This window comes from Vidua macroura, chromosome 9 (assembly GCF_024509145.1).
Source record: "Vidua macroura isolate BioBank_ID:100142 chromosome 9, ASM2450914v1, whole genome shotgun sequence".
Taxonomy (NCBI): Eukaryota; Metazoa; Chordata; class Aves; order Passeriformes; family Viduidae; genus Vidua; species Vidua macroura.
The window spans coordinates 23,200,436-23,212,482 of NC_071579.1; the positions used below are offsets into that span (position 1 = coordinate 23,200,436).

The 12,047-nt window shown below is 61.3% G+C and overlaps 1 protein-coding gene across 1 annotated transcript in view; it reads right to left on the bottom strand.

Annotated features, from left to right (window-relative positions):
- PTCH2 (patched 2) overlaps nt 1-9,727 on the bottom strand; it is a 21,708-nt gene extending 11,981 nt beyond the window's left edge. The window contains 4 exon segments of the mRNA XM_053984760.1: nt 8,967-9,159; nt 9,428-9,526; nt 9,528-9,655; nt 9,658-9,727. Of these exon segments, the coding sequence (XP_053840735.1) occupies nt 8,967-9,159; nt 9,428-9,526; nt 9,528-9,655; nt 9,658-9,727 (490 nt within the window).
- Between the last annotated feature and the right edge of the window lie 2,320 nt (nt 9,728-12,047).

The following is a 12,047-nucleotide window of genomic DNA, read 5'->3' on the forward strand; positions in this document are numbered from 1 at the left end:
GCTCCCATCCCTCCTGGCATAGCAAAGGGGAGACAACACAGCCCAGAGGAGGGTGGGGAGTGGATCCTGAGACCCCTTCCAAGTGCACCACTTGGCTGCCCTGCTCCCAGCCCCCTGCCCAGGGTGGGAGGGATGCTGCCCTTGGCACATCTGGGGTGTAGCCCCCATCCCAGTGCCACCCACTGGGGTACCCCAGGATGCCCAGCGTGGGATGCTTCCCAAGGCAGTGCTGCTGGCAAGGGCGAGGCCAGCTCCTGCCCAGCCCCAGGAAAGCGAGGGGAGGTCACGATTCATCTGCACCAGGATGCTCCCACAGCAAGAGGCGGGGGCCCCGGCGGGCCTGGCCCTCCGCCAGCACCGAGGAGGCCAGAGCGAGACCGCAAATAAGGAGCAGAATCTTCCCTTTTAATGACTTATTATATGGGTTGGTGTTTTGGTTTTTTTTTTTTTTCCCTGCTTTTTGGGAACGGGGAGGGCAAAGCATCTTTATTGTTCCTGGCTGGGCCAGGGAGCAGCTGGTGTCCATCAGATGCCAGTTGGGATAGAGGTTGTGCCAGGGACAGGGAGGGGGGGACATGGCCGCGGCTTTTGTGTGTGTGTCAGAGGGGATAGCAGCACCCAGGGCGAGTGGACGAGGACACAGGGAGGGTGGGTGTCGGGGGTGGGGGGGAGTGGGACGCCCATCCCGTTCCCAGCAGGCTGGGAGGTCGGGCAGGAGGTGCGCCAAGCTGCTCTGATCTCAGCCATGCCACCCACGCCGAAGCCGGGCGGGAGGTGGGACACAGCGAAGAGGGGGTGCCCGACAGCGCTGCTGCTCCCGGGGGATGCATCCTGCTACGCCCTGCCCTGCCGGCATCTCCGCCCAGCACGGCTGCGGGAGGAGCCACACATCTGCAAGCATGGGGTGGCGGCGAGCCCCCGAAAAATTAAAGAAGAGGGGAAAAAAAAAAAAAAAAAAAAAGAAAATAAAAAGCCGTCCCTTGTAATTAGTGTTAATTTGGAACAGGGCACCGCGAGCCGTCAGCAAGCTTCAAAGGCCGTGAGGAAGCCTCAAATTCCAACACCCTAATTAACCAAAGAGCAACATGAAAAGACAAGGCAGCGCGCACAGGGCTGCCAAGGACACTTCAAACGGGCGCGCGCCCGCCGGCCGGCCAGCCCGGGAGCGGGGCGAGCCGCCCCACGCCGCACGCAGCCCCCCGGCCCGGGAGGAGGCTGCGGGGGCACCCCGATACCAACAATGAGCACGTTAATGAGGAACTGTATGTAAATTCTTCCTTGTTGTTCTTGTTGTGTTGTTTTGGTTTTTTTTTTTTTTTTTTTTTTTTTTTTTTTTTTTTTTTTATTCCAATTAACAAAGGGAGCCCTTGGCTTTTTCATGCAAAGGGCTCTCTGGTTCCAATCAGGCGTCCGGTCCTGCTTACTAACAGCCTGCTCTGCTCCCCGGCAGGGTTTGGCTTCACTGCCCTGGACCCACAGCTCCCTCCAAAATCCAGCTTGGGGGCAGGGCAGACCCCCGAGGCAGGAACATCCTCGCTGGGGTTGGGCATTGCTCCTTGGTAGCACTGCCTGGGGGTTTCACGCTGGGGGGGTTGTGGGTGCAGGCTCAGAGCAGCTCTGGCTGGACGGTGGATTGGGACCCTACACCCCCTTGCACTCCGAACACCTGGGGTGCAGAGCAGGATCCTGCCGTGCCCAAGCAGGGAGAGTGGATGCTAAGGATGGGACAGGGTCCCTGGCAGCGAGGGTGGCTGCGTGTGCGGCTGCCTCCCATCCACGGGCCATGGCCAGGGAGCCCTCTCCGTAATTACAGCATCCGCCACAAAATTATAGAGCAGGGCTGGAGCCTCCCTGCCCCCTTCCCGGCCACCCTGCCTGAGCCATTTCACTGCCACTGTACCCCAAACTCTCCTGGCACAGGACCCACAGCCACGGCACTGCAGCCAGTTCACCCTCATAGTGGGACCAACTTGTGCCCTCAGCTGCTCCAGCCAAGACAGAGCCTCAGCCCCTGTGTTGTCCTCCTGCCCTGGGAGGGGTCTGATCCCAGCTCATTCCACATCTCCCCAGCGGTAGCCAGAACCTCCCAGACTCATCTCGGAGGGTTTGGGGTCAGATCAACCCATGCCAGGTCCTGCTGCCCACAGTGCAGTTGCAAAGCCCCCCCCCCAGCCCGGGGCTGGCCCCCTTGCAGCCACCCTGCTGGTTATGACAGCAAGGAGACCTCCCACCATGCTTTCCCAGGGCAGGAGGTGAACAAACCCCAAGCACCAATGGTGTCTCCAAGCACCCAAGGGTGGGGGGCAGCAGGCTGGGTGTGCCAGGGCAGCGTGTCTGGGTGGCACAGGGAGGGCAGTGGGTCTGGGCAGGCTGCCAGCCCCACACTGAGCCCTCCCTGCCTGGCAAGGCTGAAGGCGAGGGAGGGATGTGGGAGGTGCTCGGGACCACAGAGAAGTACCAGTGCCTCCCCAGGAAACACATGCTGCAAAGACCACTCTGCCCCCTCAGGCTGGGTTGAGGTCATGGTCAACAGCACTGCCACCACAGTGCAGATGGCACCCAGGCACTGCCAGTGTTGTCACCGCTTGAGTGACTTGGGTGGGACAGGATGACAGGGAGGGAACACTCCTGGGTACACATTCTCGCTTGGCCCCCAAAGTCAGGCCCTGTCTCGACTATTGTAATGGGGCTATGGGATGTGGCAACAAATGTTGAGCTGCAGATTCAGCTGGTGCACCGGGGATGCTGCAGCCCTGACCCCAGCTCCAGCTGGGCCCACTAGCAAGGGACTTGATGAGCAGCGCCCTTTCTACAGCACAACATCCCAACGCTAGGGTTGGAAACCACCACAAAGGCACAGCTGGGAGTGAGGCAAGGTCAGGCTGAGATCCCCTGGGAAAAGCCATCCCCATGGGGAACCCCCTTTGCAGCACACCCCCCTGCTACAAGAGGCACCCACGGGGGCAAACGCAGACCGAGCGCATCCCGCTGGCAGAGATGCCTGTCCTGGGTGATCAGAGCCCCAGGGGCTTCAGAGGGATGCCAGAACCGTCCTGCAACTCAAGCACTATCCCTCATCCCGGTGGGAGGGGGTCCCGAGGCACCGCCCCAAGCATCCCTTGGCTGCAGCTTCCCCGTGCTGAGCGGCGTGCAAGCCGGAGGCCACCTTCAAAGTGTTGTGGGGCGGATTAGCTGGATTAGGGAGGCAGTGAAAGGACCCATGCTGCTCCGGAGGAAGTCTCGCCCAGGGCACACTGAAAGAGCCATTTTTACCTGTCCCGGCCGCTACCGCCAGCCTCGCCAAAAGCCCGGCGGCCCCATCCTGTCAAAACACGTCCTCCCGGCCCCATTCACCCCGCGGCTGGTCCCGGGAAGGGGGGCAGCTGCGTGGCAGATGGGTGCCCCCAGCAGCACGAAGGGATGGAGGAGGGCTCGACGCTGCCCCAGCACCTCCAACTAAACCCAGCCCCACTGACGGGGCTCCCAACTAAGTCAAGAGGGGCGGCAGAAGACGGGGATGCCTTCAAAAAGCCAGCGGCAGAGGGGCTGAAAGGGCCCGTTTGGGGCCAGCTCCCCAGCCGCCGGCCCCGGCCGAACTCTTTTGTTTAACGGCAAAGCTAAATTAATGTCTTTATTACCCCAAATCGGGGGGCGGCGGTTCCCAGCACAGGGAGGGGGGCAGCCGGGAGCTCGCACCGCCCCGGCCAGCGCCGAGGGGACAGCGCGACCCCCGAAAAAGAGAGAGGGGAAAAAAAAAAGGGGGGGGGTAGAGGGGATTCAGTTGGGAACTATTCACCGCTAAGACTCCTGTCAGCATTGACATAAATTTCCACTGGTGTTGGCATTTAGGCATTTGCCATTTCCATATGTATAGGGCTGCCTGTACTAATTATGCTAATCACCCCCTCTGTTGGCTGCTGTGAAAAATGGCCACATTAGGCACTCCACTGCTTGCTAATGTCACTTAATGTGTGGTTGAAACATACATTCATCCCCCTCTGAATGGTGAAATTTTTCCACATTGCTGGCTTCATTCAGGCAAGAAATGAATTTTTTGAACTCAGACCACTTTTCCAGGCCCGAGGGAGAGGCAGATAATAAAACCCTCTTCTCGGGCCCTGGCGCTGCCCCCTCCCAGCCGCCAAATAACATTTAAAACACACAAAAAAAGAGCCCGTTCCCTAAGTCCGTAGATATGTCCAAGTTAAAAAAAAAAATATATAAAAGAAAAAAATTTCTAGGAAATAAAAAAATATATAAGTTGAAAAGGAAAACAAAATGGATAGGGGCAGATAAGCCACAGCCATCTGTAAAGTCTTCCAGTCTCTTTGGGTTAATTAGCAAAATTTTCCAGCCCAAAAAAGCTGACCAAGCTGTCAAGGAAGGGAAAAGGAAGAGCAAGAGGTTTTGCGCTCAGCTCCCAAAGATAAATAAATAAAGGTGAACTGCCTGGACCCCATCTTCTGGTAGGTGGGGGGCTACTGGGTGAGTCTCCTTCCTCCCCCTCCTTTCTCGAGAAGAAAGCTTCTTTCAGAGCCAGAGGAGACTTTAGAGCAGAGTGGAGAGCCAGGCAGGAAGGTTTTTGGGATAACAGGGACCCCAGCACTTCATGGCACCAACACCCCAGCTGCTCCTCACTCCTCCAAGCTCCCAAGGATGGGGGCACAGTGTCCCCGCAGATACCCAGACCCTGCAAACAGAGAGGACAGTAGGGTGCTGAAGGAAAGATCCCACCAGGCCCGGTAAGACAGTCCCCAGCACCCTGGGCTGTCCCTTTCCTTCCTGCAGAGCAATACCTGTATCACCACACCCCAAGAGAAATGGGGACCCTCTTCCCCAGGACACCCATCTGGAGACAGAGCAGGGACACAGAAGTCCAGGAGCCCCCCCACAGGAGTGAAGCCAGCTCTGGCCAGATCCCAGCAGGCATCTTGCTGCCCCAGACCCAGGGACAAACAGCCATTAGAGCCCCCCAACCTGTCAGCACCAGCCACACACAGCCCCCCAGATTCACCCGCTCCTTTCTCAGACCCTGAACAAACATCCCACCCCACAAACCCACCCACCCAGCAAGGAGACCACCCACCTCTCTGTGTGCCCACCCAGGAACGCCTGTGGCATCCCTCTCGCCCCCACTGCTGCTTCCCCACACCCCTCCACGGAACCCACCCGGCACGGTGGGGACAGGGGCTGGGAAGAGAGGCCACACAGACAGTGCTGAGGGCGTTCAGTCCTGTCCTTGGCTTCCTGTTGGGGCTTTCCCATTGCCTCTGCCCCTCTCTCTGCAAACAGAGTCAGCCCAGAGTCGGCCGGCACCTCCCCTCCGTCCTGGCCTGCCACGGCAGAGCTCCAGGCTGCATCCCAGCCCTGTCCTGGGTGCCGAGGAACTGATGCCCTGTGCCAAGAACTGTTGCAGAGGTCAAGGAAGGACAGAAGCCACTGCCAAGAGGGTTGGGGGTGTCTCAGCTTTGTGCCCCAAGATGAGAACAAGAGAGCAAATTCCCCTCACCCCCATAAGATGCGTCCTATTTCATCCAACCAGCATGTTCGGGGTGTCCATGACCCCTCCAGGAAAGGGACAGGGTCTTCTCCAGGGAGACTCAGCAGCTCTTTGAGAGCGCGGCGGCTGTGCGGGGCGCTTGGCTGTTCCGGTTAGGAATTAACCCGGCCTTCCTTTGAACCAGCCCTCAGCGCTATAAATCAGGCAGACCCATTCACCACCCAGGGCTCTGCCTGCCCAGAGCTCGCCTCCCCGGCCCCTTGGCCCTAAAGACACCCTGGGAGAGCCAGGAACAGCTGCCAGGTGTCTAGAGGTAACTCAACACTCGCCGCTAGCCGGGATTGCAAAGCCTCCGAGTGGCTAATTGCTTCGGAGGAGCCTAATTGAACATTTCCACAGTCGAGTCCAATTTATGGGGTGACACAGCCTCCTTCCATCTCCCAAACAGGGATACAGGTCAGGCATAACCCCAGAACACCACAAGAACCCCTCGGCCACCCCCCTGGTCTAAGGACATGGCCAGAATTGGGACAGGGGACCCTCTGTTTTCCCACTAGTGGCCAGGGTCACAGCCGAGGCTCAGGAGGACATACCATCAGCATGGCCTGAATGCTGACCCCAGTCATGGGGCCAAAGCAGGGCTGCCCACCCTATTCCCCTGTTTGGGGAGGAGGGGCATGGCACAGCAGCATCATGCTCACATGGGAAGCAGGTCCCTTCCCTCTCCTGCTCACCAGGATCCCAGCTGCGAGACAGCTGAGCTCAGCCTGCAGTGGGGACTGCCTGGCACAGGGTCACACTCTGCTCCTGCAGCGCTGGGACCTCACCTGGGTGGGGTGGTTTGCGGGTTGGAGCATCACCACCCACATCCCTCAGCCTGGCTAGGCAGAGGCAGGTGATCGGGTACAGTCACCAGAGGCTTCCTGGAACCTTAAACCACCCTGCCCCTGAGCTGGGACCCACAGGGGTAGGATGATGGGCCTGGGATTCCCTGCACACATACCCTGCCCCTTAGACACCCTACAGCACTGCCTCAGGCAGGGCTCCCACAAACATCCCCTCAAAGACCCAGAGCAGGCAGGAGCTCAGGTGCCCAGCACCTTGGGGATCCCAAACACTTGGGACCAAGATGATAGGATACCAACTTTGCCAGCCAAGGAGCAAGAACTGCACTGCTTCAGCCTGCCACAGTGGTACCAGGCTCACTGCAGAGGACACACACCCTGCCACACACGTGGGAATGTGAGAAAGCAGCAGCTGAGAAAAATCCCAAAGCAGCTTCAAGTGCTCTGGATGCAACCACAGAGTCTGGGCAATTGTGTTCCACTCTTCAGGGGCACCCCAGGCCCTCCTGTCCCCTGATAATGCCCATCCCCACACCAGCAGGATGGGGTGCTCAGTGATCAGGGCTGGCCATATGTGGGGGATGCTTTGATCTCGCCAGAAAACGCAGAAGCTGAGGCTGGTGGAGAGGCAGGGACCTACAGATGGTTATGGGGAAGGGAGGCAACCCCCCAGCTGATACATGAGACTGAAAGTGTCACCACAAACCTTCCTTCCACATCCTGACCCACGCATGCCACCCCATGGGACTAAAGCCATCTCAGACACATCGTCATTGGTGGTCGCAGGTTGTGCCAACGCCTGAGGACGCTGGGGCTGTGCCACCCAGGAGCAAGGCACAGAGGGGTCTGCCCCAAGTGCACACTCTCGGGGGAAGAGCCCTCCCAGGAAGGACAAGGGGGGGCTCCAAGTAGCAGCCTTGGCATTGCACACCGTCCTCGACCAGGCAGCACAGATCCAGAGCAGGGGCTGTGGCAGAACCCAGTGCACCCAGTGCCCAGGAAGGGGCAGGACACCCCACGTCAGCCGTGTTTCACCACGGAGTAAAAAAACATAAAATTAAATCCAACTCCTGACACTGAAGAAGATGGGAAACCATGAGAAAGAGAAGGTTCCTGAGAGAGGCCCCCGGCACCCACATTACAGCCAGACCGCAGCGTGGGGGAAATCCCCCAAGAGCAGCCGCAGTTGCTCCTGGCTGTGCCCCGCGGAGCAGGGAAGCACAGTGGGGCACAGGAAAAGCCGGGTTTCTGGGCGCTTCCAGCCGTCCCCAGGCTTGGCCTCTTCCCCATCCCGCTCTCCACCCTGATGTGCCGCAAGTCCCATTCCCCTTAACAGGAACAACCACAGCCGCTTTCCTGGCCACAGTTCTACAAAACGCTGACTCCTTGCTACCCCAAAAGCACAATAAAAATTCAATGGAGCCGGAGCCACGACCCAGAGTGAGGGAACCACGGAGGGAGCACGTCCCTCCTTCGGCAGCCACAGCTCAGGCGCTGGCTGGATCGGGAGGTATCACTGGATTTCTCTGCTACGTGTTGCAGTGGAAGGGGGTGATGGAGCCGAGATCTGGGGAGGGGGGACAAACATCCCTGGGGAGTGGGGAGCAGGTGGGAGAGCCGGGCATTCCTGGGCAGGGGTCCGTGCGTGCATCTGTGTGCAAGCAGCCAGGGAGTGCAGAGCTCTTTTTTTTTTTCTAAATTAAAAAAAAAAAAAAAAAAAAAAAAAAAAAAAAAAAAAAAAAAAGGGGGTGGGAGAGCAAAGTTGCTTCTATTGTTGAACCAAATCCAAGAGTAGCTGAGGACCACACAGGGAGCGGGGCGTGGGGGAGGAGGCAGCGCTCCCGCACAAAGATGGCTGACACCCCTCCGCTGAGCAACATCTGCCCCTGCACAGCACCCCGCGGGGACCCCCGCCCGGGGGATCCCCCCGCCGCGCCCGGCGGCACGGACGGGGGTGCGACTGGGGGTGCTGCCCCCCCGGGGGCCCCCCAAAGTCGAAGGGAGGCGCAGGAAAAGCAAATCCCAGACCCGTGAAGCAGGGCTGCAGGGATCGGGGAGAGAAAATCCACGCTGGAGTTATTAATAACAAAGGAGGGGGATCAGCCGCTTCCACTCGGAAACGGGGATTTGCTCCCGCCTGACCCTGTCCGCGCTCCCGTTCCCCCCGGGCCGGGGTCCCGGGCCGGGACTGGCGGCTCCGCGGCGCCGACTCTGCCCCGGTGCGGGGCTGCGGCCGTTCCCGGGGGTTCTTCCCACCAGGAAGGGGGTATCCAGCACCATCCCCGTCGCACGTGTCAGCACCTTCGCGCAGGGACCCCCGTAGGGACACGCGTGGGGGTCCCTCTTCAACCCAGCACCACGCACCCGCGCAAGGCGCAGCCCGAGCGGCCGCGGAGACGGGACCCCGGCTCGCGGGCACCCACGGCCCCGTCCTCCGCGGCCCCGCTGACGGGACGCCCGGCGGCGGCATCCTCATCTTCCTCGTCCCGACCCGCTCCCGCGCTGTCACCTGCCTCCCGGCCGGCCCCGCACTCCGCGCCGCGCGTGGGAGACAAAGCCGCGGCCGGGAGCGGGACCGGGACCGTTCCCACGGGCGGCCGAGCCCGCAGGGCCGCGCTTACCTTCCACCCAGAGGTGCTCGATGTCGGTCTCGATGGAGGCCACCCGTAGTCCCACGGCCAGAGCCCCAAACACCAGCAGCCCCACGAAGAGCACCTTCCCGCAGTGCCGCTGGATCCGGCAACCCAGGGCGAAGAGCAGCGCCTGAAATCGGGCCCGCAGCCACAGCGGGGTCGTCTGGCCCACGGCCCTGCCCTGCGGAGGGGGCGAGGACTGGGTCAGCCCGGGAGAGGAGAAGGGAGAGCCCCTGCCTGGGGAAGGGGACCCGCAGCGGGGCGGGATGCCCACGGCCGCCGCACTCGGCTTCGGAGCGGCACCGCGAGTGCCGGAGGTGCCCCGAGCTGGGGGACACGGGGGCTCTTCCGCACCCGCCCGGCCCGCCCCGGGCTCTTCCGCGCTCTCCGAACTCCCCTCCCCGGCCCGCAGCCCCCGCGAGAGCGGGCGATGCTCGCCCCTCACTCACCTCGGGCAGCGGCTTGCGGCGGGCGGCGCGGAGCGGCGGCGGCGCGGCGCGGGGGGGCTCGGCCGGCATGGCGGGGCGGCTGGCGGGGCTGGGCACCCCCCGTTATGTGGGGCCGAGCGCGGCGGCGGCCCCCATGCGCGCGGCGGGGCCGTGCCGGTGCCGGTGCCGGTGCGGATGGAGGGCTGTGTGTGCGCCGCCGGCCGCCCGCCGCGCCTCTAAAGGGGAGGCGGGGGCGGGGGGCGCCGGGGCCGCGCCGCCGCCGCCGCTCCCATTGGCCGCCGCCGCCGCGGCAGCGCCCATCGCCGCTGCTAAGCAACGGCGCGCCCGCCGCCGGCGGCCACACACCGCGCTCCCCCCCGCGCCGCCCCGCGCCGCACCGCACCGGCCCCGCCGCGGGGGGGAGCGCGGCGGCGGCGGCACCGGGGCACCGGCACGGCCCGCGCCCGGGGCTGCCCCACGCCTCCGGCACCGGCAGCCCCCCACAGACAGCCCCGGGGATGGGCATCCCCCCGTACGCGTTCCCCGGGGTGGGTACGCAGCCCTCTCACCCCCCACCCCCGCCGTAGCTGTACCCCCGAGGATGGACACCCGACAAAGTGAAGCATTCCCTACATCCTTCTTCCACAGCTACCCCTCAAAGGGTGGGCAGCCCCCTGGAGATGCCCCAAGGGATGGCATGGTTCACATAGCCTCTCCTCAAGGACGCATCCCCCCATCCCCCCCCTCCATAGCCACCCTCCTTGGTCCAGTAATTCCCCCAAATACTCCTTCTACCCAGTGCCGAGCAGACCACCCCCTCCCAGAGCCACTCCAAGGGCCAGGTATCGCATCCAGGGCCAGGCATCTTTCCCCAGCTACTTCCCAAGAGAGAGGCAGCCCTCCTAAAGGCTGGATATCCTACTGTGGCCACCCCCCAGGGGCTTGGCAGCGCCCTTATAGCCATATCAAGGGGTAGTCAGTGCTCTCCCAGAGTCTGTGCATCTCTCTAACAGCATGGGATGGGCATCTCTTCTTCAAGGGCCAGGTGTTCTCCCCCAAAGGACCAGGCATCCCAATTAATACCTTTTCCCAAGAAAATTCACCCCCTCCTCCCCTCCCCACAAAAGCAGGGTGTCCACCCACCCCCAGTACTAGCTGCCCTCCCCAAAGGCCAGATATTCCCCCAGGCCATAGCTGGCAGCAAGAAGACACTCCATTCCTCCACAAGTGGTGCCCCATCCCCTGCCATGGGGAGCCAAGCCCAATACCCCAGAGTTGGAGGCCAGGAGCACAAAAACCCCATGCATGGGACACAGGAAGTGCAAAAGAGCCAGAGATAAATGGCACCCATAATTTGTGGGGTGGTTAGGATTGTTTCTCTGCCCATTTCACTCCCTTCTCAGCTCTTTATTGGATAGACCTGCCTTTGCTCCCACCAGGAAAGCTGCGCCAAGGAGCTGCTGAGGGCATCCGGAAAGGTTGGTAAACCAACATGGAGCAGCACCCAACCCATGTGCAATCCCCCATCACTACCTTGGAGCAACGCCGAAGATGCTCAACCTGGTGTTTTCCTCACCAAAAACGGGGGATAGCCCAATAAATAAACGGAGTGCCTGGGGCAGTTTCTCCATGCCCCCCAGTCACAGCCCCACCAGCCCGGCCTGCTGCTGCCGGGCTCTCCTGGGCCCTAGCGGCACGTAAAGGGTTTCTCCCTCGTCCAGCGATAGGCCTGTAGCATCTGGCGTGTCCCCAAATACAGAAGGGAAACGGCTATTCAGCACTTCTGCAGCCTGATTGCTATTAACAGCTCCACCATTCCCTTTCCCGGTGGACCTGCACTACCGCTGGGCAGCTGCAGCTTTTTATCAACTTAATATTTAAAATGTAAGTTGTCGTCCTCTTTTCCAGCATGGATGGTTCCCCCTCCCCATGTTCTCCATCGGCTCCCTATCTGTCATCATTGGTTTCCACCTGGGGCTCTCCCACCCCTGCCCTACACCCTGGGAAATGTCATCAATGTCCTCGGAAAAGTCATGGAATGGCCCATGGAGACCCGCTCAGTGTCTGCCAGGGCCTGGGGGTGAGCTGGCTCTGCCCCATCCCAGGGTATCAAGGGTTTCCCTGGGTCATGGGCACCCAGCGCTACAGGACCAGCTTTCATGACCCCATCCTGGCTCACACACACTGGCACCAGGCTGCTGTGCCACAGGAGCACCATGCAGGACAGGACATGCTGGCACCCCTGCCTGCTCCACACCATGCACCCCTGTTCCACTGCCCTCCCACTGCCACTGTGGTCCACGGGGACCAGCTGTCCCCCAGGACCTGTGTGCCCCAGCAGCACTGTCACAGCGTGGTGACTTGCACCCCAAGCAAGAGGCCATAGGGCTTGGCAGATGTGCAGATGATTTGGGGATCCCAAGATTTGCAGCAGGAGCGACAGGGACAGATCCTGCCATGCCAGTGAGGATTGAAAACCCAACTGGAAAACGTCTGTGGGCAGGACGAGGCTCAGCCTGCCCTGCCCTGACGCCATAGAGATGAGCTTTGAGTCTCCCTGCAGGGCACGTACTTCTCCCGGAGCCACCCGAAAGGGGACTGGGAGCCCTGCAGGCCACCGGCTTGGGGGAGCAGGATGGGG